Source organism: Pecten maximus, chromosome 18, assembly GCF_902652985.1.
Source record: "Pecten maximus chromosome 18, xPecMax1.1, whole genome shotgun sequence".
Taxonomy (NCBI): domain Eukaryota; kingdom Metazoa; phylum Mollusca; class Bivalvia; order Pectinida; family Pectinidae; genus Pecten; species Pecten maximus.
Genome location: NC_047032.1, coordinates 31,137,471 through 31,164,171, shown reverse-complemented (window position 1 = coordinate 31,164,171; position 26,701 = coordinate 31,137,471). Strand labels below are relative to the sequence as shown.

At 44.0% G+C, this 26,701-nt stretch overlaps 1 protein-coding gene across 1 annotated transcript in view; it reads right to left on the bottom strand.

Annotated features, from left to right (window-relative positions):
* The window catches only part of LOC117316068 (doublecortin domain-containing protein 2-like), a 107,340-nt gene extending 92,436 nt beyond the window's left edge, over window positions 1-14,904 (bottom strand). The window contains exon 1 of the mRNA XM_033870545.1: window positions 13,666-14,904. Coding sequence (XP_033726436.1) covers window positions 13,666-13,961 — 296 coding nt within the window. The 5' untranslated portion in view covers window positions 13,962-14,904. The remainder of the gene's footprint in view (window positions 1-13,665) is intronic.
* Between the last annotated feature and the right edge of the window lie 11,797 nt (window positions 14,905-26,701).

Here is a 26,701-nt window from a genome sequence, read left to right as displayed (position 1 = left end):
ATTCTTCATTAAAATATCCTAAACTCCACCATCCGTTCTATGTAAACAAGGATTGCAGACCAAAGTTTACATTGTAAATATCGTGTTTATACTCTCTAAACTGACACTATATATTTCAACATTACCTCGAATTTTTTATAGCTCAATACATTTAAAAAAAATTTTTCTATTTAAAGATTGCGAATTCGATCCGTGGTCACAGTTCATGTGTGTGAAACAAATACACCGGGCTACATTTTTGTTATCATTCTAATTTTAATATATCTAAGATTAAACTGAGACGTTTTATCGTGTTACCTTTGACAAACAGCGATAACAGGTCTTGTGTTTGACTGGGTATTGTGTGTACAGACAACATAGTACACTTTATTATCGGACCATCTCTCCGTCACATACCGCCCGGTCACGAACCATTACCCTTTACACGTTACGTCACACTATGTCATGTCGTTTTGTTTTATAGCCTCAAAAATACGACAAAGCGAAATAACGAAAAAAGACTAAACTGACCAAAACGAAAAGACAAAAAAAAAAAAAACTCAAAAAGAGGGAAAACTCGCCTAGCCGAAAAATGCGACAAGCGAGTAACCGAAATGACGAAAAGATGTTAATCGATTGAACCCTTGATCAACCCGAAGTATAGTAACGTAACTCCTCGTAAAACTGGTCATTACAGGCGATGTCCTGGGCAGTATATTGTGTAGACGTCGATGCAAGGTCCTAAACCTGCATCTGTGGTTAGGCATGGTTAAGAGTCAAATTATCAGGCCAGAGACTTGGTACCAATGATGACTGGTTCCACGGCCATAACTATACGGCCAGAGACTTGGTACCAATGATGACTGGTTCCACGGCCATAACTATACGGCCAGAGACTTGGTACCAATGATGACTGGTTCCACGGCCATAACTATACGGCCAGAGACTTGGTACCAATGATGACTGGTTCCACGGCCATAACTATACGGCCAGAGACTTGGTACCAATGATGACTGGTTCCACGGCCATAACTATACGGCCAGAGACTTGGTACCAATGATGACAGGTTCCACGGCCATAACTATACGGCCAGAGACTTGGTACCAATGATGACAGGTTCCACGGCCATAACTATACGGCCAGAGACTTGGTACCAATGATGACTGGTTCCACGGCCATAACTATACGGCCAGAGACTTGGTACCAATGATGACTGGTTCCACGGCCATAACTATACGGCCAGAGACTTGGTACCAATGATGACTGGTTCCACGGTCATAACTATACGGCCAGAGACTTGGGAACCAATGATGACTGGTTCCACGGCCATAACTATACGGCCAGAGACTTGGTACCAATGATGACTGGTTCCACGGTCATAACTATACGGCCAGAGACTTGGGAACCAATGATGCTGGTTCCACGGTCTGTTTCCAGACCATCAGGCCGAATGGATATCAAGATGACATAAGAAGAGACATCAATCAAACCAAAATATTTTAGTCCGTATCGTACAACTTGTACACACAATACAAATAATAGGCTCTATACTGGTAGATCAAATATATATATCGGCCTATTAAATAACATTTCACGTGGAGAATAGGCATGTTTCTCGCGGAATTCGATTTTTTTTTAAAAGTCGGTAAACATCTGTATACGTTAAATGCAGGCCTGAACAGATGTAGATCCTGAGTCTGCGCAGTGACAATATGTCACTCGACAGATACGTCATTGTGATAGACTATAATTATATTTAACTCATCTCTTTCTGTCTACCATACATACAGATGATTATAAATACCGATTTGTACAGATTTCATCACTTTAAGTCTGATTATTTGTTAAGTTTCTATTCCAAACTTGACAAGGGGAATATTTTAGCGGACCTGTTTGCTCAAGACCATTTGTGGAACATTAAGGAATACACTAATTAAACATGATGACAATAATGCTAAGATACAGGGTTGATAGAAAGTTCAGCATGCATGATCACGAACTTGATGAAAATAATTTAATACATACGAATTGAAAGAAAACAATGAGCCTGCCAGGGTATTTGTCCGGGGCTCTTCCGTCATTACTAGTGTTCTGTGGAAACCAGCTGTGGTCAGCTATTTTTGGTGCAATAAGTCGACATTTTCATTAGTAGCTAAGAACAGTATTAATTATATATAAATTACTGTACCTGGCTGGCGGCACGTGTATCTCATTCCCTACCTTATCAAATGTGTCTATTAATACATATGTACTCTTAACGCCGACCAAAACAAGGCCTGAAGTCACGGAATAATTACACACAGAGCCGTTATAGGTTTTAATTAGATTCCTCCTTCAGAGGACAAATCTTCACGTGATGACGTCAAGATCGATTACGTCATTGGTCACCTGGCAGAGTTAATGTATTACCAGTCGTAATGCCACCCCTTCAATCCGACCACAGGTGTCTCTATATCTGGTTGATATAGAAAAATATTGTCTTCTACTCCATCATGATATGGTAGAAGGGTAGAGGCTAATATTGTTTCTATAAATAAATACTGACCAGAGACAGCCGGCTGTATTCCGACAGATAGGACAAGTTAGTGTACCTGGCCAAGACTCGGTTTAATACCAGTTTGTACATTTATAGAGACCACTTAACTTACAGTTGTTGTGTGCTGTATTTCCGTACCCCACTCCCTATCCCTACCCCCATCACCCAAACCCCATCACCCAAACCACATCACCCAAACCCCATCACCCTACCCCCATCACCCAAACCCCATCACCCAAACCCCCGAATTACTACAAACTACAAGAGCGCAAATAAAGTTGATAATATTTTTATGTTAGGGAATGCTACTAGTGATTTTTTGAGAGAAAATATCTAAAGAAATCAAGAAAACGAAAAACATGTTTTAAAAACGTAGAATGACGTACAAATATTCTCCTTAAAGATGGCAATCCATGAAATAAGAACTGGTATTTAAACGTGCAATATGAAATTTTATTAGTAACAAAAAAACAAAAAAATAAAAATGAAAAAAATTAATTGAACTAATTTAAAAGATCTAAGGGTCTTTGGCGAGAGAACGTTTTCACATCTAGATGTAGGGGTCCTCAGTCTAAAATCATGTTTATGGCGGTTGGCGATATCTCCGCTTGGTGACAAGAAAGCGAATATAATTTAAATGGTGTCTGATGCACACATATCGATATTTCTATCAATAAGGATCTCTCTGGTTATCTTTACCCCTTAATGCCCCATTTGGTAAAACCTTTCATTTCCCCATTAGGTTGGCGACTCAGCCTTTAGAAGAGAGATTATTGCTTGTGTCGTTTGACTGAACCAAACTAATATCTCTAAAACTGATTCTTGTTGTTCGGCGTCCTGATTTGAAATTTACATAAAGAACTGGTTAGTCCGTTGTCAGTATAATATAACCGGGTACATGTCATACTGACGTAACGGGTTAGTCTGTTGTCAGTATAATATAACCGGGTACATGTCATACTGACGTAACGGGTTAGTCCGTTGTCAGTATAATATAACCGGATAGATGTAATACTGACGTGACGGGTTAGTCCGTTGTCAGTATAATATAACCGGATAGATGTCATACTGACGTGACAGGTTAGTCCGTTGTCAGTATAATATAACCGGATAGATGTCATACTGACGTGACGGGTTAGTCCGTTGTCAGTATAATATAACCGGGTACATGTCATACTGACGTGACAGGTTAGTCCGTTGTCAGTATAATATAACCGGGTAGATGTCACACTGACGTGACAGGTTAGTCCGTTGTCAGTATAATATAACCGGGTAGATGTCATAATGACGTGACGGGTTAGTCCGTTGTCAGTATAATATAACCGGGTAGATGTCATAATGACGTGACAGGTTAGTCCGTTGTCAGTATAATATAACCGGGTAGATATCATACTGACGTGACAGGTTAGTCCGTTGTCAGTATAATATAACCGGGTCGATGTCATACTGACGTGACAGGTTAGTCCGTTGTCAGTATAATATAACCGGGTAGATGTCATAATGACGTGACGGGTTAGTCCGTTGTCAGTATAATATAACCGGGTAGATGTCATACTGACGTGACAGTTTAGTCCGTTGTCAGTATAATATAACCGGGTAGATATCACACTGACGTGACAGGTTAGTCCGTTGTCAGTATAATATAACCGGGTAGATGTCATAATGACGTGACGGGTTAGTCCGTTGTCAGTATAATATAACCGGGTAGATGTCATAATGACGTGACGAGTTAGTCCGTTGTCAGTATAATATAACCTGGTAGATGTCGTTGTGGCGCCTCCAGGTGTGATATTTCAGTGTGATGACACTTTAAAAGCGTCTATCAGTGGTCCTAACATTCATCGTTACTTTTTATATGACCTTACCTAGCTGTTTGTAAACAGCTGTGAATGTATGAAACCTACAACCTGGACTTGGCACGAATCCGAACCATTATTATTATAGGTATTACATGTACAAGTAAATACATGTACATATATGAAGGGCTGGTTGAGAACTTTAACCGATGCCCTGTGCCCCTAACACACTATGTAATTCTAGTACAGACTGTGAGTTGTTGACTATCACGTTTTGATGAATACAATGAAGAATGGATAATTATCTCCGAGTAGTCTCGCTATGAATTTTATACAAACTTGTTGCATGTAATTGAACTTGTAGAGTATATGTTAAGGAATAGAGTGACAGGTTCGTGCTAGAGATACATTAGCGAAAATATAACCCGAGTTTCCTCTGACCCTGACACCCTGTCTGTGTAAGATTAGCCCGAGTTTCCTCTAACCCCGACACCCTGTCTGATGGAAGAATAGCCCGAGTTTCCTCTAACCCCGACACCCTGTCTGATGGAAGAATAGCCCGAGTTTCCTCTGACCCTGATACCCTGACTGGTGTAAAAATAGCCTGAGTTTCCTCTGACCCTGACACCCTGTCTGGTGTAAGATTAGCCCGAGTTTCCTCTAACCCTGATACCCTACGATTAGCCCGAGTTTCCTCTAACCCTGATACCCTGACTGGTGTAAAAAATAGCCCGAGTTTCCTCTAACCCTGACACCCTGTCTGGTGTAAGATTAGTCCGAGTTTCCTCTAACCCTGACACCCTGTCTGGTGTAAGATTAGCCCGAGTTTCCTCTAACCCTGACACCCTGTCTGGTGTAAGATTAGTCCGAGTTTCCTCTAACCCTGACACCCTGTCTGGTGCAAGATTAGCCCGAGTTTCCTCTAACCCTGATACCCTACGATTAGCCCGAGTTTCCTCTAACCCTGACACCCTGTCTGGTGTAAGATTAGTCCGAGTTTCCTCTAACCCTGACACCCTGTCTGTTGTAAGATTAGCCCGAGTTTCCTCTAACCCTGATACCCTACGATTAGCCCTGAGTTTCCTCTAACCCCGACACCCTGTCTGTTGTAAGATTAGCCCGAGTTTCCTCTGTCCCTGACACCCTGTCTGTTGTAAGATTAGTCCGAGTTTCCTCTAACCCTGATACCCTACGATTAGCCCGAGTTTCCTCTAACCCTGACACCCTGTCTGTTGTAAGATTAGCCCGAGTTTCCTCTGACCCCGACACCCTGTCTGTTGTAAGATTAGTCCGAGTTTCCTCTAACCCTGACACCCTGTCTGGTGTAAGATTAGTCCGAGTTTCCTCTAACCCTGACACCCTGTCTGGTGTAAGATTAGCCCGAGTTTCCTCTAACCCTGACACCCTGTCTGGTGTAAGATTAGTCCGAGTTTCCTCTAACCCTGACACCCTGTCTGGTGTAAGATTAGCCCGAGTTTCCTCTGTCCCTGATACCCTACGATTAGCCCGAGTTTCCTCTAACCCCGACACCCTGTCTGGTGTAAGATTAGCCCGAGTTTCCTCTGTCCCTGATACCCTACGATTAGCCCGAGTTTCCTCTAACCCTGACACCCTGTCTGTTGTAAGATTAGCCCGAGTTTCCTCTAACCCCGACACCCTGTCTGGTGTAAGATTAGTCCGAGTTTCCTCTAACCCTGATACCCTACGATTAGCCCGAGTTTCCTCTAACCCTGACACCCTGTCTGGTGTAAGATTAGCCCGAGTTTCCTCTGTCCCTGATACCTACGATTAGCCCGAGTTTCCTCTAACCCTGACACCCTGTCTGGTGTAAGATTAGCCCGAGTTTCCTCTGTCCCTGATACCCTACGATTAGCCCGAGTTTCCTCTAACCCTGACACCCTGTCTGGTGTAAGATTAGTCCGAGTTTCCTCTAACCCTGATACCCTACGATTAGCCCGAGTTTCCTCTAACCCTGACACCCTGTCTGGTGTAAGATTAGTCCGAGTTTCCTCTGTCCCTGATACCTACGATTAGCCCGAGTTTCCTCTAACCCTGACACCCTGTCTGGTGTAAGATTAGCCCGAGTTTCCTCTGTCCCTGATACCCTACGATTAGCCCGAGTTTCCTCTAACCCTGACACCCTGTCTGGTGTTAGATTAGTCCGGGTTTCCTCTAACCCCGACACCCTGTCTGGTGTTAGATTAGTCCGAGTTTCCTCTAACCCTGATACCCTACGATTAGCCCGAGTTTCCTCTAACTCTGACACCCTGTCTAGTGTAAGTTTAGCCTGAGTTTCCTCTGACCCTGACACCCTGTCTGGTGTAGGATATGGTGTCAGGGTTCAGACGAAACTCGAGCTAGAGACACATGCGTGTACGGATATTCTACCATATTATGTACATCAGCCGATCCGAACCAAAGCGATTTGTGTGTTTTCTTAATGAAAAGACACTGCCGAAGGTAATATGGTAAAATTGGTTCGTGGATACAAAAAAAATGTTATTACCATAAGGTAATGGACATGATATGTATACATTACAGCGCTGATAGAATGGAATTTAAATCAGCCCCGTATGGTCTTTGTATTTACGAGTCGTTTCAGGTCTTCATTAAACGGGAATCTTATGTACCGTTACTGGTGTATACTCGTATATATATCAGATTGATCAGACCACGACACTAAAACCCAGCCATAGGTGATTTATTACAGGTAAAAATCAAAACTATAAGTATGTCACACAGGGTATATAGCCCACACTTGAACGTTTCTCCGAGGATAGTTTATAATCTGCCTTAGACTGACTATACGTTTACACGGGGGACACATACATTCTATTAACCCTTATCTGTGTTTTAAATTGTAGCAAATAGGGCTAAATTAAAAGACAACAGAAATGGGTAGGTCAAAATGATCCGGGTCCTTGTACGGGTATAGTTCATACAACTAGGACTGGTGGGGACGTCTATAATATCAGAGATCCTAAATCTCTCATCCTCAGGAATCCTAACCCTCTAATCCTTAGGGATCCTAACTCTCTCATCCTCAGGGATCCTAACTCTCTCATCCTCATGGATCCTAAATCTCTCAACCTCAGGGATACTAACTCTCTCATCCTCAGGGATACTAACTCTCTCATCCTCAGGGATCCTAACGCTATCATCCTCAGGGATACTAACTCTCTCATCCTCAGGGATATTAAATCTCTCATCCTCAGGGATCCTAACGCTATCATCCTCAGGGATCCTAACGCTATCATCCTCAGGGATACTAACTCTCTCATCCTCAGGGATCCTAACTCTCTCATCCTCATGGATCCTAAATCTCTCAACCTCAGGGATACTAACTCTCTCATCCTCAGGGATACTAACTCTCTCATCCTCAGGGATCCTAACGCTATCATCCTCAGGGATACTAACTCTCTAATCCTTAGGGATCCTAACTCTCTCATCCTCAGGGATCCTAATTCTCTCATCCTCATGGATCCTAAATCTCTCATCCTCAGGGATACTAACTCTCTCATCCTCAGGGATCCTAACGCTATCATCCTCAGGGATCCTAACTCTCATCCTCGGGGATACTAACACTCTCATCCTCAGGGATCCTAACTATCTCATCCTCAGGGATACTAACTCTCTCATCCTCAGGGATCCTAACTCTCATCCTCAGGGATACTAACACTCTAATCCTTAGGGATCCTAACTCTCTCATCTCAGGGATACTAACTCTCTCATCCTCAGGGATCCTAACGCTATCATCCTCAGGGATCCTAACTCTCATCCTCGGGATACTAACACTCTCATCCTCAGGGATCCTAACTATCTCATCCTCAGGGATCCTAACGCTATCATCCTCAGGGATACTAACTCTCTCATCCTCAGGGATCATGACTCTCTCATCCTCACGGATCCTAACTCTATCATCCTCACGGATCCTAACTCTATCATCCTCAGGGATATTAAATCTCTCATCCTCAGGGATACTAACTCTCCCATCCTCAGGGATACTAACTCTCTCATCCTCAGGGATACTAACTCTCTCATCCTCAGGGATCCTGACTCTCTCATCCTCAGGGATACTAACTCTCTCATCCTCAGGGATCCTGACTCTCCCATCCTCAGGGATACTAACTCTCTCATCCTCAGGGATACTAACTCTCTCATCCTCATGTATCCTAACTCTCTCATCCCAGGGATCCTAACACTCTCATCCTCAGGGATCCTAACTCTCTCATCCTCAGGGATCCTAACTCTCTCATCCTCAGGGATCCTAACCCTCTCATCCCAGGGATCCTAACTCTCTTATCTTCAGGGATCCTAACCCTCTCATCCTCAGGGATACTAACTCTCTCATCTTCAGGGATCCTACCTCTCTCTTCCTCAGGTATCCTAACTCTCTCATCCTCAGGGATACTAACTCTCTCATCCTCAGGGAATCCTAACTCTTCTCATCCTCAAGGATACTAAACACTCTCATCCTCAGGGATACTAACTCTCTCATCCTCAGGGATACTAACTCTCTCATCCTCAGGGATCCTAACTCTCTCATCCTCAGGGATACTAACTCTCTCATCCTCAGGGATCCTAACTCTCTCATCCTCAGGGATCCTAACTCTCTCATCCTCAGGGATCCTAACTCTCTCATCCTCAGGGATACTAACTCTCTCATCCTCAGGGATACTAACTCTCTCATCCTCAGGGATACTAACTCTCTCATCCCAGGGACCCTAACTCTCTCATCCTCATGGATCCTAACTCTCTCATCCTCAGGGATACAAACTCTCTCATCCCAGGGATCCTAACTGTCTCATCCTCAGGGATCCTAACTCTCTCATCCTCAGGGATCCTAACCCTCTCATCTTCAGGGATACTAACTCTCTCATCCTCAGGGATACTAACTCTCTCATCCTCAGGGATCCTAACTCTCTCATCCTCAGGGATCCTAACTCTCTCATCCTCATGGATCCTAACTCTCTCATCCTCAGGGATACTAACTCTCTCATCCTCAGGGATACTAACTCTCTCATCCTCAGGGATACTAACTCTCTCATCCTCAGGGATCCTAACTCTCTCATCCTCAGGGATCCTAACTCTCTCATCCTCAGGGATACTAACTCTCTCATCCTCAGGGATACTAACTATCTCATCCTCAGGGATACTTACTCTCTCATCCTCAGGGATACAAACTCTCTCATCCCAGGGATCCTAACTGTCACATCCTCAGGGATACTAACTCTCTCATCCTCAGGGATACTAACTCTCTCATCCTCAGGGATACTAACTCTCTCATCCTCAGGGATACTAACTCTCTCATCCTCAGGGATCCTAACTCTCTCATCCTCAGGGATACTAACTCTCTCATCCTCAGGGATCCTAACTCTCTCATCCTCAGGGATCCTAACTCTCTCATCCTCAGGGATCCTAACTCTCTCATCCTCATGGATACTAACCCTCTCATCCTCAGGGATACTAACTCTCTCATCCTCAGGGATACTAACTCTCTCATCCTCAGGGATACTAACTCTCTCATCCTCAGGGATCCTAACTCTCTCATCCTCAGGGATCCTAACTCTCTCATCCTCAGGGATACTAACTCTCTCATCCTCAGGGATACTAACTATCTCATCCTCAGGGATACTAACTCTCTCATCCTCAGGGATCCTAACTGTCTCATCCTCAGGGATCCTAACGCTATCATCCTCAGGGATACTAACTCTCTCATCTTCATGGATCCTAACTCTCTCATCCTCAGGGATACTAACTCTCTCATCCTCAGGGATCCTAACTCTCTCATCCTCAGGGATACTAACTCTCTCATCCTCAGGGACCCTAACTCTCTCATCCTCAGGGATCATAACTCTATCATCCTCAGGGATACTAACTCTCTCATCCTCAGGGATACCAACTCTCTCATCCTCAGGGACCCTAACTCTCTCAACCTCAGGGATCCTAACTCTCTCATCCTCAGGGATCCTAACTCTCATCCTCAGGGATCCTAACTCTCTCATCCTCATGGATCCTAACTCTCTCATCCTCAGGAATACTAACACTCTCATCCTCAGGGACCCTAACTCTCTCATCCTCAGGCATCCTAATCTCTTATCCTCAGGGATCCTAAATCTCTCAACCTCAGGGATCCTAACCCTCCCATCCTCAGGGATACTAATTAACTCTATCCTCTAAGGTCGGCGGTACTGTTGATAGATACTGAGAGAAATCTTAGTAACCCTTTAAAACTGGCACATCACGTACAAATGAAATCATTTAATTACATCAGACAGATTTGTTAGTTACACAGGAAAGAATTGTTTGTTACATCGGACAGACTTGTTTGTTACACCGGACAGGCTTGTGAGTAAAACCGGACAGACTTGTGAGTAACACCGGACAGACTTGTTTGTTACACCGGACAGACTTGTGAGTAAAACCGGACAGACTTATGAGTAACACCGGACAGACTTGAAAGGATAAAAGTGGAAAAAACGAAATGGAAATCAAAATCAATATATCCGCCAAGACATTTAAAAACAAGATTTAATTGAGAAAAGTGTATCGATCCAATAAAATCACATACCGTTTGATACAGTCTGAGCAGTATAAACAGTAACTTTTTTATAATCCGATTATTACTACTGTAATCGTGAATATTGACTGCCAAACCCTACTAATGAACTTGTCTTAGAGATGGGTTCAAATTGACATTGATTTTAACCGTAAGGTGACCCGGATTTTATTGAAAATATTATTTTATAACGGGCCTCTCTTTATAAGGGGACGCGGGCATCGTGACTGGGAGCCGCTCGATAGATACGTGTACGGGGCCCGTCTTTGTTAATACAAGACAATAGAGATCCAATTACATTACATATCTGATAAACAATGCTTGTTTGTTTGTTACCCGTGGTTTATATTTATCATTGGTTTGACAATTCCACTCAATAAACCGCCCTTATCAGGTACCACATACACAGGATCTAATACAGAGGCCTCTGATATTGTCCCTACAGCGGGGGTCGATCTTATAGGCTGACGGGATTATCATAGACATAGCATGGGTACTACTAGGGAGTACAGGGGTACTAACGGGGGTACAGGGGTACCACCGGGGGGTACAGGGGTACTACCGGGGGGTACAGGGGTACTAACGGGTGTACAGGGGTACTAACGGGGGTACAGGGGTACTAACGGGTGTACAGGGGTACTACTAGGGAGTACAGGGGTACTAACGGGTGTACAGAGGTACTACTAGGGGGCACAGGGGTACTAACGGGTGTACAGGGGTACTAACGGGGGTACAGGGGTACTAACGGGGGTACAGGGGTACTAACGGGGGTACAGGGGTACTACCGGGGGTACAGGGGTACTAACGGGGGTACTAACGGGGGTACAGGGGTACTACCGAGGGGTACAGGGGTACTACTAGGGAGTACAGGGGCACTACTAGGGAGTACAGGGGTACTAACGGGGGGTACAGGGGTACTAACGGGGGTACAGGGGTACTAACGGGGGTACTGGGGTACTAACGGGGGGTACAGGGGTACTAACGGAGGTACAGGGTACTACCGGGGAGTACAGGGGTACTAACGGGGGGTACAGGAGTACTAACGGGGGTACAGGGGTACTAACGGGGGTACAGGGGTACTAACGGGGGTACTAACGGGGGTACAGGGGTACTACCGAGGGGTACAGGGGTACTACTAGGGAGTACAGGGGCACTACTAGGGAGTACACGGGTTCTAACGGGGGGTACAGGGGTACTAACGGGGGTACAGGGGTACTAACGGGGGTACAGGGGTACTAACGGGGCGTACAGGGGTACTAACGGAGGTACAGGGTACTACCGGGGAGTACAGGGGTACTAACGGGGGGTACAGGAGTACTAACGGGGGTACAGGGGTACTAACGGGGGTACAGGGGTACTACCGGGGGGTACAGGGGTACTAACGGGGGGTACAGGAGTACTAACGGGGGTACAGGGGTATTACACAGGGTACAGGCGCACAGCACCTACCCGTGGTTAGGTATTTCATGGCATGATGTGGGCAGAGTCGGGAGTGGGAGGTATGGGACAGAGTCGGGAGTGGGAGGTATGAGACAGAGTCGGGAGTGGGAGGTATGGGACAGAGTCGGGAGTGGGAAGTATGGAACAGAGTCGGGAGTGGGAAGTATGGGACAGAGTCGGGAGTGGGAGGTATGGGACAGAGTCGGGAGTGGGAGGTATGGGACAGAGTCGGGAGTGGGAAGTATGGGACAGAGTCGGGAGTGGGAGGTATGGGACAGAGTCGGGAGTGGGAGGTATGGGACAGAGTCGGGAGTGGGAGGTATGGGACAGAGTCGGGAGTGGGAGGTATGGGACAGAGTCGGGAGTGGGAAGTATGGGACAGAGTCGGGAGTGGGAAGTATGGGACAGAGTCGGGAGTGGGAGGTATGAGACAGAGTCGGGAGTGGGAGGTATGGGACAGAGTCGGGAGTGGGAAGTATGGAACAGAGTCGGGAGTGGGAAGTATGGGACAGAGTCGGGAGTGGGAGGTATGAGACAGAGTCGGGAGTGGGAGGTATGGGACAGAGTCGGGAGTGGGAAGTATGGGACAGAGTCGGGAGTGGGAGGTATGGGACAGAGTCGGGAGTGGGAGGTATGGGACAGAGTCGGGAGCGGAGGCATGGGATGGAGAGAATCGGGAAGGGAGGTATGGGGTGGGAAGGAGTCAGGATGGGGGCTTAGGAAGAGAGCAGCCGGGAAGGGAGGTATGGGGCTGGGATGGGAAGGGGACTTTTGTGTTGGATATTGGGTATATAGGCAGAAATCAAAGATAAATCGCTGAACATTTTGAAGTTAATGTTTTATGGCGTAGTGAAAGGTCGAATGTGACAAGAAAAGACACCGCCACTCTCTATTGACCACCGACTCAACACACACCCTAACTATGCTTGCAATGGAAAAGCATTTGTCACTTTTGAAAATACATTATTGACAAAGGTGACAAATGCTGTTCCGTTTCCTACCCCCAAAACTGACCAGAGAAAATCGCCTCATAATTCTAGCCACCACAAATGTGATTTCTCCGATACACGGACGCTATTGGGCAATGGATAAAATCTTATATAAAAATATCCATCTTACTCAAGCTACTCATAAACCAGTCCCATTTGCTAGAAACGGAAGCTTACTTCACCTTAACGGATGTTAGCCTCATTACCCAGGCCCCACACGAATCTAACTTCCGGTGTCATTGAGTGACTTCCGGATGTCTCCAACTCATCAACCCGTAATGGCATTTACGTGTGTGGAAGCTACCTTTTTTATATATCCGTCTGAAAAAAGAAATATGAGAAAACGAGTTCGTCAAACAAACTTACTTATATTCCTTGAAACGGCCTCTTCCCGGCTTCACCACATAATACTGGCCGTTCTCGAGCTCCGACACATTCTTGATGTGCGTCTTGCCCTTCGGAGTATAGACGTCACGCATACATTCGTTTGCTTTAATCTTCTTTGTTACTTCGTCAAGCAATGTGTTCATTGACGAAGTGTTGATGATGATGCGTTTTGGTGGTGTAAATAGATCGCCATTTTTACACATGTACACCGACTTGGCGGTCGGTACGCTGTGTAGATGGTTTGTATTGGACCTTCCTGACCTCGGCGAAGACATCACGAAAATTTACCTGGTTCACGTAATTAAAACAATCTTGGTAAAGTTGAAGTATACATATATACGGTGCTCCAAATCTAAGAAAAAAGTATTGATCAAAACAACGTTGTTTCAAACAGTGACTGTCCAGTACGTTTGGATCAATATACCGGCGTGTTTGACTTTATACCTATGGTACGTGGACGCTACACGCCTCTCGAGTGTTTGGGTAAGAATTTATGTTGGCTCCTCAAGACGTGCTAAGAGGCCGATATTAAATCTATATAAAAAGTGTCGTCTTAGGCCGGAGTTGTTATTTACCCGGACTGTTTACCCAGGACACGGCACATACCCGTCAAATTGACACCACTATACATCCATTAAATGATCAAACTAGCTTAATTGATGACAATTGTCAACATTGGAGAACTTCCGGTTGACAGAATAAATTCAACGTATATCTTCCGGTTAACAATATTCAACGAATGGCTTCCGGTTTTAAAGTTTTGGACATATAACTCCTTTTTAGCTGAAAACGAATTATTTCCTTTCTGAAACTTTCAAAGCGCCTTTTGTTGAAATAAACCAATAAAAACAAGTAAATTAAAACACTTCACTCAGGCAATAAAATACTGTCATCACACAACTTCCGTTGAGATTCCTGTCAAACGTCAGCGGAGGTTTTTAGGAAACAAGCCACTATGATTAAAACACCTTATACAATCATCAGCAAGTGAGTTTCTGTAGACGACTCTCCGGGATATTACATTGTTATCCACGTCAGCCCTCGTCAGGAGAGCCAAGTTGAAGTTCAGATGAGAGAGGCCATCTTTACACCATCTTGTCACTAGGGGAGCGCGTCCTCGTAACTATGGAGTGTAGGATCCGTTAACAAAATTGAATCACAGTAGAAGAGATGCGTGTCTCGTGTCGTTCTTACCTGGATTTACCTGGGTGTACCTGTGTTTACCTGTGTGTGTATATAAACCGAGCTGGAATGACGGGTATGCCCGCCTCTCTCTGTGTATCAACTCCAATCTGTATGTACATGTAACGGTTCGCGGATCAATACACACAAGCCTGCTATTGTCCCAACGAGCTGCTGAATATATCGACATCCACACGCAGACTTGCTCATGTTCCGACATCAAAAATACATCGTTTGTCCAAAACATATGTGTGGATCAAATCTGATATGAGTTATAGACCCAAAATGATGTGTACGTGGGGTGTGATCTGTCTACAAATATTGTAAATGAGGTGGACTCTGTCTATAAATATTGTATGTGAGGTGGGCTCTGTCTATAAATATTGTATGTGAGGTGGGGTCTGTCTACAAATATTGTATGTGAGGTGGGCTCTGTCTACAAATATTGTATCTGAGGTGGGCTCTGTCTACAAATATTGTATATGAGGTGGGATCTGTCTACAAATATTGTATGTGAGGTGGGATCTGTCTACAAATATTGTATGTGAGGTGGGCTCTATCTACAAATATTGTATGTGAGGAGGGCTCTGTCTACAAATATTGTATGTGAGGTGGGCTCTGTCTACAAATATTTATGTGAGGAGGGCTCTGTCTACAAATATTGTATGTGAGGTGGGCTCTGTCTACAAATATTGTATGTGAGGTGGGCTCTGTCTACAAATATTGTATGTGAGGTGGGCTCTGTCTACAAATATTGTATGTGAGGTGGGCCCTGTCTACAAATATTGTATATGAGGTGGGCTCTGTCTACAAATATTGAACGTGAGGTGGGCTCTGTCTACAAATATTGTATGTGAGGTGGGCTCTGTCTACAAATATTTATGTGAGGTGGGCTCTGTCTACAAATATTTATGTGAGGTGGGCTCTGTCTACAAATATTTATGTGAGGTGGGCTCTGTCTACAAATATTGTATGTGAGGAGGGCCCTGTCTACAAATATTGTATGTGAGGTGGGCTCTGTCTACAAATATTGTATGTGAGGTGGGCCCTGTCTACAAATATTGTATGTGAGGAGGGCTCTGTCTACAAATATTGTATGTGAGGTGGGCCCTGTCTACAAATATTGTATGTGAGGTGGGTCTGTCTACAAATATTGTATGTGAGGTGGGTCTGTCTACAAATATTGTATGTGAGGTGGGCTCTGTCTACAAATATTTATGTGAGGAGGGCTCTGTCTACAAATATTTATGTGAGGTGGGCCCTGTCTACAAATATTGTATGTGAGGTGGGCTCTGTCTACAAATATTTATGTGAGGAGGGCTCTGTCTACAAATATTGTATGTGAGGTGGGATCTGTCTACAAATATTGTATATGAGGTGGGATCTGTCTACAAATATTTATGTGAGGAGGGCTCTATATACAAATATTGTATGTGAGGTGGGCTCTGTCTACAAATATTGTATGTGAGGAGGGCTCTGTCTACAAATATTGTATGTGAGGAGGGCTCTGTCTACAAATATTGTATGTGAGGTAGGCTCTGTCTACAAATATTGTATGTGTGGTGGGATCTGTCTACAAATATTGTATGTGAGGTGTGATCTGTCTACAAATATCGTATGTGAGGTGGGCTCTGTCTACAAATATTGTATGTGAGGTGTGATCTGTCTACAAATATCGTATGTGAGGTGGGATCTGTATACAAATATTGTATGTGAGGTGTGATCTGTCTACAAATATCGTATGTGAGGTGGGCTCTGTCTACAAACATTGTATATCAGGAGGGCTCTGTCTACAAATATTGTATGTGAGGAGGGATCTGTCTACAAATATTGTATGTGAGGTGGATTCTGTCTACAAATATTGTATGTGAGGTGTGATCTGTCTACAAATATTGTATGTGAGGTGGGCTCTGTCTACAAATATTGTATGTGAGGAGGGCCCTGTCTACAAATATTGTATGTGAGGAGGGCTCTGTCTACAAATATTGTATGTGAGGTGGGCTCTGTCTACAGATATTGTATGTGTGGTGGGCTCTGTCTACAAATATTGTATGTGAGGTGGGCTCTGTCTACAAATATTGTATGTGAGGTGGGCTCTGTCTACAAATATTGTATGTGAGGTGGGCTCTGTCTACAAATATTGTATGTGAGGAGGGCTCTGTCTACAAATATTGTACGTGAGGTGGGCTCTGTCTACAAATATTGTACGTGAGGTGGGGTCTGTCTACAAATATTGTATGTGAGGTGGGCTCTGTCTACAAATATTGTATATGAGGTGGGCTCTGTCTACAAATATTGTATGTGAGGTGGACTCTGTCTACAAATATTGTATGTGAGGTAGGCTCTGTCTACAAATATTGTATGTGAGGTGGACTCTGTCTACAAATATTGTATGTGAGGAGGATTCTGTCTACAAATATTGTATATGAGGTGGGCCCTGTCTACAAATATTGTATGTGAGGTGGGCTCTTTCTACAAATATTGTATGTGAGGTGGGATCTGTCTACAAATATTGTATGAGAGCTTTGTAATTACAGAAATATATTTTGAACCAACAAAAATAGAAGTCTATGGTACATGCCTAAACACAGTGTCAGCACTAACGCTGAATTGAATTGTAACCGAGCCGCTATATATATTTTTAACGTTTATGTTACAACAATTGGTCGATTCAGGCCCCAGTTTCGTCAAATTCATTAAGGAAATTCCTTCACTGAAAATTCCTCATGGGAAAGCATTAGAGATATTATGGAAAGCTCCCAAACTAAGATTTGCCCCTTTTCTCTAATAAAGGAAGAAATTAAATTTAATAAATTTTCCTTAATTCACGAATTTTGATGAAACTGTTGCCGGATTGGAGCACCTGTAACCTTATGGGCGGTGCCTCGTATCCCTTCAGAATAGCTCGTTTTTTCTCTCACCTCAACAACAGACTTTTTTATTGTGCAGAAAATTCAATGTCGTGTACCCGATGGGAATGGGCTTCCCAAGATCGCGAGCTATCAGGATAACAGATTATTTTGCAGCTTAAAGTGCATTCCTATCTTCTGAGAAGATAGTGGTGCTCTTTAATACGGTGGCTGATTTGTGCCATTTCTTCCTTTCTTCCTTTCGTCTTTTCGGCCCTTAGAGACAAAAATCAAATATCTTCAATCTCGTCCTTTCGTCTTTTCGCCCCGAAAAGACGAAAATTATCAAAACTTAATTTTCATCTTTTTGGGTCGAAAAGACAAAAGGACGAGAATTAAGATATTTGATTTTGAAAGGAAGAAATGGTACAAATCAGCCACCGTACTTTAATCTGCAAAATCTCTTATTTCTAAGAACAATTTGACTAAGACAAGTACAAAGTCTTACTCAGAAATGGCAAACATCTGTATTACAACATTTATCGGATGTTGTTTGGTTCATTATTAACTGTAAATCATTCGCAAAGTAAAGCGAACTGTATAACTTGAAGCGTGATTCGCTCATATTAAATGATCAAAACAATCTGTTGTTTATCTCTATTGACAGGAAGATTTTTCCTGATGACATCCGCTTTTAGCAATATGGTTACGTGATTGTGTAGATTAAAGTATGCTGCTATCTTCTGTGATCATGATGGCCTGCCATCTTTAAAAGACCTTTCCTTATCGGGCACACAACAGTGAAATTTACAGTGTATAAATCTTGTCAGTCATTGTCATTCATTCCACAAACTTGATATTATAAACATACGGGCCTAAATACCACTCTGTACGCCCCATTGGGGGTATGCATTATTTGACCACTTTTGATATTTTTTCTATTTAGTCAAGATATTTGCAGAACAGTGAGCACTTCCCCACAATCTGTAGGCTTTAGAAGAAATTTACCCCAAAAATTTAGATTAATTTTGACATTTCCAAACCTCAGTAGTTATAATTAGATGATGTTCTGTTTACATTTCTAAACCTCGGGACTTACAATTAGATTGATAACTCCCAGAGACTCATTTTGACATTCCTTACTCTCGTGACTTTAACTCGTGTTACGCCTGGACAGAACTTTATCCCAGCGAGATATCACAGAAATATGACAGCTCTATACATTAAACATATACATTACATGTCGGTAGAAGTTATTACAGCGCGTTATAAATTGATCTCATTGGCCTTGAAATGTATGCAAGAGCTTTTAAGACGGTTCAAACTACACCTACGTACTTCACCCTGTGTAGGCATTGGAAGTACCACGACCCCGAGATTTATCGGACTTGACTCTATGTAGGTATTAACCGGATGCCATGACCCCGAGATTTATCGGACTTGACTCTATGTAGGTATTGGCCGGATACCATGACCCCGAGATTTATCGGACTTGACAAGAAGATTTTAAAACCAATTGGCACATGATATTAGATTTAATGAATGAATAAACTTCGCGAAACTCTCATAGTTGACAGAAATATTTATTACACGATATACACAAAAGAGTACACGAGTTTCACTCTGGAGACGTTTACATGTATACTTCTTTGATGTTTAATACATACACGATTGCAGACACCATTTATGTGAAGAAAATATAGCAGCACTTATTCTCAATAATCTATTGACCAAACATGACTGTCGGTCTCCACTACATCAGTTCACAAGAAGAAAACACTTAGATAGTCCAATCATGCTTGTCTCTGTCAATCCTTGTCCCGACCAGAGCTCTCGTTGGAATGTAACCTCAACTTATAAGGTACGAAAGGCACGCGCCTTTTGATTATTTTCTTCATAACATACTTAAGTCTCGTAAATCCATGCTTTAGATAATGTCGTTTGAAGTTCTCTTTAATATGTCATACTTCATTCCCGAGAATCAAAACTAGGTAATGATGTGGCGACTCTACCTTCTGTCAAACGAGTACGGTACTGTGACCCTTGACCTTTTAGTTCTGAAGAGGAACGTCATTAAAGCTATTGTAGAAATAGCAGTCTTACATTGTAAACCTCGTGTAAGTTCAGATGACGTGTGAGCTCTGAAAAATAAGTGGAAGTGAATACCTTAAAGCAAACATCAGACACATGTCGAAATGTCTTAGGTGACTGTAGGGGTCAGAGGAAACTCGGACCAGAATGAGGCTAACTTATATATCGAGAGAACTTACATACTAATCCTACAAATGTCAAAGAACTACCTGGTTTATGAAGTACTTCTGTTCAGTTACACGTCTGAACAACCTAAATAACCTTATATTGTCATTTACTTATGGAGGACATGATCTAAATATCGACATAAATAACCTTATATTATCATGTACTGTAACGTACACATCACGTGACCTAATATATAACACAAGAAAGTTGACATTAAAGATTATATCTTAGATAACAAAGAACATACACTGGTACTATATCCCGGGAGGTTCGTCCCTTTATATAGAGACCGGTACTATATCCCGGGAGGTTCGTCCCTTTATATAGAGACTGGTACTATATCCCGGGAGGTTCGTCCCTTTATATAGAGACCGGTACTATATCCCGGGAGGTTCGTCCCTTTATATACAGACTGGTACTATATCCCGGGAGGTTCGTCCCTTTATATACAGACTGGTACTATATCCCGGGAGGTTCGTCCCTTTATATAGAGACCGGTACTATATCCCGGGAGGTTCGTCCCTTTATATAGAGACTGGTACTATATCCCGGGAGGTCCGTCCCTTTATATAGAGACTGGTACTATATCCCGGGAGGTTCGTCCCTTTATATACAGACTGGTACTATATCCCGGGAGGTTCGTCCCTTTATATAGAGACTGGTACTATATCCCGGGAGGTTCGTCCCTTTATATACAGACCGGTACTATATCCCGGGAGGTTCGTCCCTTGATATAGAGACCGGTACTATATCCCGGGAGGTTCGTCCCTTTATATAGAGACTGGTACTTTATCCCGGGAGGTTCGTCCCTTTATATAGAGACCGGTACTATATCCCGGGAGGTTCGTCCCTTTATATATAGACTGGTAATATACCCCGGGAGGTTCGTCCCTTTATATAGAAACTGGTACTATATCCCGGGAGGTTCGTCCCTTTATATACAGACTGGTACTATATCCCGGGAGGTTCGTCCCTTTATATACAGACTGGTACTATATCCCGGGAGGTTCGTCCCTTTATATAGAGACTGGTACTATATCCCGGGAGGTTCGTCCCTTTATATACAGACTGGTACTATATCCCGGGAGGTTCGTCCCTTTATATACAGACTGGTACTATATCCCGGGAGGTTCGTCCCTTTATATACAGACCGGTACTATATCCCGGGAGGTTCGTCCCTTTATATACAGACTGGTACTATATCCCGGGAGGTTCGTCCCTTTATATACAGACCGGTACTATATCCCGGGAGGTTCGTCCCTTTATATACAGACTGGTACTATATCCCGGGAGGTTCGTCCCTTTATATACAGACCGGTACTATATCCCGGGAGGTTCGTCCCTTTATATAGAGACTAGTACTATATCCCGGGAGGTTCGTCCCTCTACATAGAGACTGGTACTATATCCCGGGAGGTTCGTCCCTTTACATAGAGACTGGTACTATATCCCGGGAGGTTCGTCCCTTTATATACAGACTGGTACTATATCCCGGGAGGTTCGTCCCTTTATATACAGACTGGTACTATATCCCGGGAGGTTCGTCCCTTTATATACAGACTGGTACTATATCCCGGGAGGTTCGTCCCTTTATATAGAGATTGGTACTATATCCCGGGAGGTTCGTCCCTTTATATACAGACTGGTACTATATCCCGGGAGGTCCGTCCCTTTATATACAGACTGGTACTATATCCCGGGAGGTTCGTCCCTTTATATAGAGACCGGTACTATATCCCGGGAGGTTCGTCCCTTTATATAGAGACAGGTACTATATCCCGGGAGGTTCGTCCCTTTATATAGAGACTGGTACTATATCCCGGGAGGTTCGTCCCTTTATATACAGACTGGTACTATATCCCGGGAGGTTCGTCCCTTTATATACAGACTGGTACTATATCCCGGGAGGTCCGTCCCTTTATATACAGACTGGTACTATATCCCGGGAGGTTCGTCCCTTTATATACAGACTGGTACTATATCCCGGGAGGTTCGTCCCTTTATATAGAGACTGGTACTATATCCCGGGAGGTTCGTCCCTTTATATAGAGACTGGTACTATATCCCGGGAGGTTCGTCCCTTTATATACAGACTGGTACTATATCCGGGAGGTTCGTCCCTTTATATACAGACTGGTACTATATCCCGGGAGGTTCGTCCCTTTATATAGAGACCGGTACTATATCCCGGGAGGTTCGTCCCTTTATATACAGACTGGTACTATATCCCGGGAGGTTCGTCCCTTTATATAGAGACTGGTACTATATCCCGGGAGGTTCGTCCCTTTATATAGAAACCGGTACTATATCCCGGGAGGTTCGTCCCTTTATATACAGACTGGTACTATATCCCGGGAGGTTCGTCCCTTTATATAGAGACTGGTACTATATCCCGGGAGGTTCGTCCCTTTATATACAGACTGGTACTATATCCCGGGAGGTTCGTCCCTTTATATAGAGACCGGTACTATATCCCGGGAGGTCCGTCCCTTTATATACAGACTGGTACTATATCCCGGGAGGTTCGTCCCTTTATATAGAGACTGGTACTATATCCCGGGAGGTTTGTCCCTTTATATACAGACTGGTACTATATCCCGGGAGGTTCGTCCCTTTATATACAGACTGGTACTATATCCCGGGAAGTTCGTCCCTTTATATAGAGACTGGTACTATATCCCGGGAGGTTCGTCCCTTTATATACAGACTGGTACTATATCCCGGGAGGTTTGTCCCTTTATATAGAGACTGGTACTATATCCCGGGAGGTTCGTCCCTTTATATACAGACTGGTACTATATCCCGGGAGGTTTGTCCCTTTATATAGAGACTGGTACTATATCCCGGGAGGTTCGTCCCTTTATATAGAGACCGGTACTATATCCCGGGAGGTTCGTCCCTTTATATACAGACTGGTACTATATCCCGGGAGGTTCGTCCCTTTATATACAGACTGGTACTATATCCCGGGAGGTTCGTCCCTTTATATACAGACTGGTACTATATCCCGGGAGGTTCGTCCCTTTATATAGAGACTGGTACTATATCCCGGGAGGTTCGTCCCTTTATATACAGACTGGTACTATATCCCGGGAGGTTCGTCCCTTTATATAGAGACAGGTACTATATCCCGGGAGGTTCGTCCCTTTATATAGAGACTGGTACTATATCCCGGGAGGTTCGTCCCTTTATATACAGACTGGTACTATATCCCGGGAGGTTCGTCCCTTTATATAGAGACTGGTACTATATCCCGGGGGGTTCGTCCCTTGATATAGAGACTGGTACTATATCCCGGGAGGTTCGTCCCTTTATATAGAGACTGGTACTATATCCCGGGAGGTTCGTCCCTTTATATAGAGACCGGTACTATATCCCGGGAGGTTCGTCCCTTTATATACAGACTGGTACTATATCCCGGGAGGTTCATCCCTTTATATAGAGACCGGTACTATATCCCGGGAGGTTCGTCCCTTTATATTGAGACTGGTACTATATCCCGGGAGGTTCGTCCCTTTATATAGAGACTGGTACTATATCCCGGGAGGTTCGTCCCTTTATATACAGACTGGTACTATACCCCGGGAGGTTCGTCCCTTTATATACAGACCGGTACTATATCCCGGGAGGTTCGTCCCTTTATATAGAGACTGGTACTATATCCCGGGAGGTTCGTCCCTTTATATACAGACTGGTACTATATCCCGGGAGGTTCGTCCCTTTATATAGAGACCGGTACTATATCCCGGGAGGTCCGTCCCTTTATATAGAGACTGGTACTATATCCCGGGAGGTTCGTCCCTTTATATACAGACTGGTACTATATCCCGGGAGGTTCGTCCCTTTATATACAGACCGGTACTATATCCCGGGAGGTTCGTCCCTTTATATACAGACCGGTACTATATCCCGGGAGGTTCGTCCCTTTATATACAGACTGGTACTATATCCCGGGAGGTTCGTCCCTTTATATACAGACCGGTACTATATCCCGGGAGGTTCGTCCCTTTATATAGAGACTGGTACTATATCCGGGAGGTTCGTCCCTTTATATACAGACTGGAACTATATCCCTGGAGGTTCGTCCCTTTATATAGAGACTGGTACTATATCCCGGGAGGTTCGTCCCTTTATATACAGACTGGTACTATATCCCGGGAGGTTCGTCCCTTTATATAGAGACTGGTACTATATCCGGGAGGTTCGTCCCTTTATATAGAGACTGTGTAATATCCCGGGAGGTTCGTCCCTTTATATACAGACTGGTACTATATCCCGGGAGGTTCGTCCCTTTATATACAGACTGGTACTATATCCCGGGAGGTTCGTCCCTTTATATACAGACTGGTACTATATCCCGGGAGGTTTGTCCCTTTATATAGAGACCGGTACTATATCCCGGGAGGTACGTCCCTTTATATAGAGACTGGTACTATATCCGGGAGGTTCGTCCCTTTATATACAGACTGGTACTATATCCCGGGAGGTTCGTCCCTTTATATACAGACTGGTACTATATCCCGGGAGGTTCGTCCCTTTATATAGAGACTGGTACTATATCCCGGGAGGTTCGTCCCTTTATATAGAGACTGGTACTATATCCCGGGAGGTTCGTCCCTTTATATACAGACTGGTACTATATCCCGGGAGGTTCGTCCCTTTATATAGAGACTGGTACTATATCCCGGGAGGTTCGTCCCTTTATATAGAGACTGTGTAATATCCCGGGAGGTTCGTCCCTTTATATACAGACTGGTACTATATCCCGGGAGGTTCGTCCCTTTATATAGAGACTGGTACTATATCCCGGGAGGTTCGTCCCTTTATATACAGACTGGTACTATATCCCGGGAGGTTCGTCCCTTTATATACAGACTGGTACTATATCCCGGGAGGTTCGTCCCTTTATATAGAGACTGGTACTATATCCCGGGAGATTCGTCCCTTTATATACAGACTGGTACTATATCCCGGGAGGTTCGTCCCTTTATATAGAGACTGGTACTATATCCCGGGAGGTTCGTCCCTTTATAAAGAGACCGGTACTATATCCCGGGAGATTCGTCCCTTTATATACAGACTGGTACTATATCCCGGGAGGTTCGTCCCTTTATATAAAGACTGGTACTATATCCCGGGAGGTTCGTCCCTTTATATAGAGACTGGTACTATATCCCGGGAGGTTCGTCCCTTTATATAGAGACTGGTACTGTATCCCGGGAGGTTCGTCCCTTTATATACAGACTGGTACTATATCCCGGGAGGTTCGTCCCTTTATATACAGACTGGTACTGTATCCCGGGAGGTTCGTCCCTTTATATACAGACTGGTACTATATCCCGGGAGGTTCGTCCCTTTATATACAGACTGGTACTATATCCGGGAGGTTCGTCCCTTTATATACAGACTGGTACTATATCCGGGAGGTTTGTCCCTTTATATACAGACTGGTACTATACCCCGGGAGGTTCGTCCCTTTATATACAGACTGGTACTGTATCCCGGGAGGTTCGTCCCTTTATATACAGACTGGTACTATATCCCGGGAGGCTCGTCCCTTTATATACAGACTTGTACTATATCCGGGAGGTTCGTCCCTTTATATACAGACTGGTACTATATCCGGGAGGTTTGTCCCTTTATATACAGACTGGTACTATATCCGGGAGGTTTGTCCCTTTATATACAGACTGGTACTATATCCCGGGAGGTTCGTCCCTTTATATACAGACTGGTACTATATCCCGGGAGGTTCGTCCCTTTATATACAGACTGGTACTATATCCCGGGAGGTTCGTCCCTTTATATACAGACTGGTACTATATCCCGGGAGGTTCGTCCCTTTATATACAGACTGGTACTATATCCCGGGAGGTTCGTCCCTTTATATACAGACTGGTACTATATCCTGGGAGGTTCGTCCCTTTTTATACAGACTGGTACTATATCCCGGGAGGTTCGTCCCTTTATATAGAGACAGGTACTATATCCCGGGAGGTTCGTCCCTTTATATAGAGACTGGTACTATATCCCGGGAGGTTCGTCCCTTTATATAGAGACTGGTACTATATCCCGGGAGGTTCGTCCCTTTATTAAGAGACTGGTGCTATCGATCAGCGATAACAAGGTAAACATTACGATAACGGAGCCACGAGGATACGCTGAAGTATGATTTATCTTGTACCTGTATATTCTCTGTGGGGATCTTGTCTACGAAGTACCCATGGTGACGTCGTGATGGTTCTGTGTCCACACATCACCACAGTCACGTCGTCAATGTTCTTGGTCACCACGGTGATACGGTCAATGTTATTGGTCATCATGTCACCATCATGTCACCATGGTCCTGCGGTAAAACTATCTCGTTGTAAAGTGTCGTCACAGTTCGTCGTTCTTACATCTATACCCCTCCGTAATGTCATATAACCTCAGTCACTCTATACCCCTCCGTAATGTCATATAACCTCATCACTCTATACCCCTCCGTAATGTTATATAACCTCAGTCACTCTATACCCCTCCGTAATGTCATATAACCTCAGTTACTCTATACCCCTCCGTAATGTCATATAACGTCACTATATACCCCTCCGTAATATCATATAACCTCAGTCACTCTGTACCCCTCCGTAATGTCATATAACCTCAGTCACTCTATACCCCTCCGTAATGTCATATAACCTCATCACTCTATACCCCTTCGTAATGTCATATAACCTGTCACT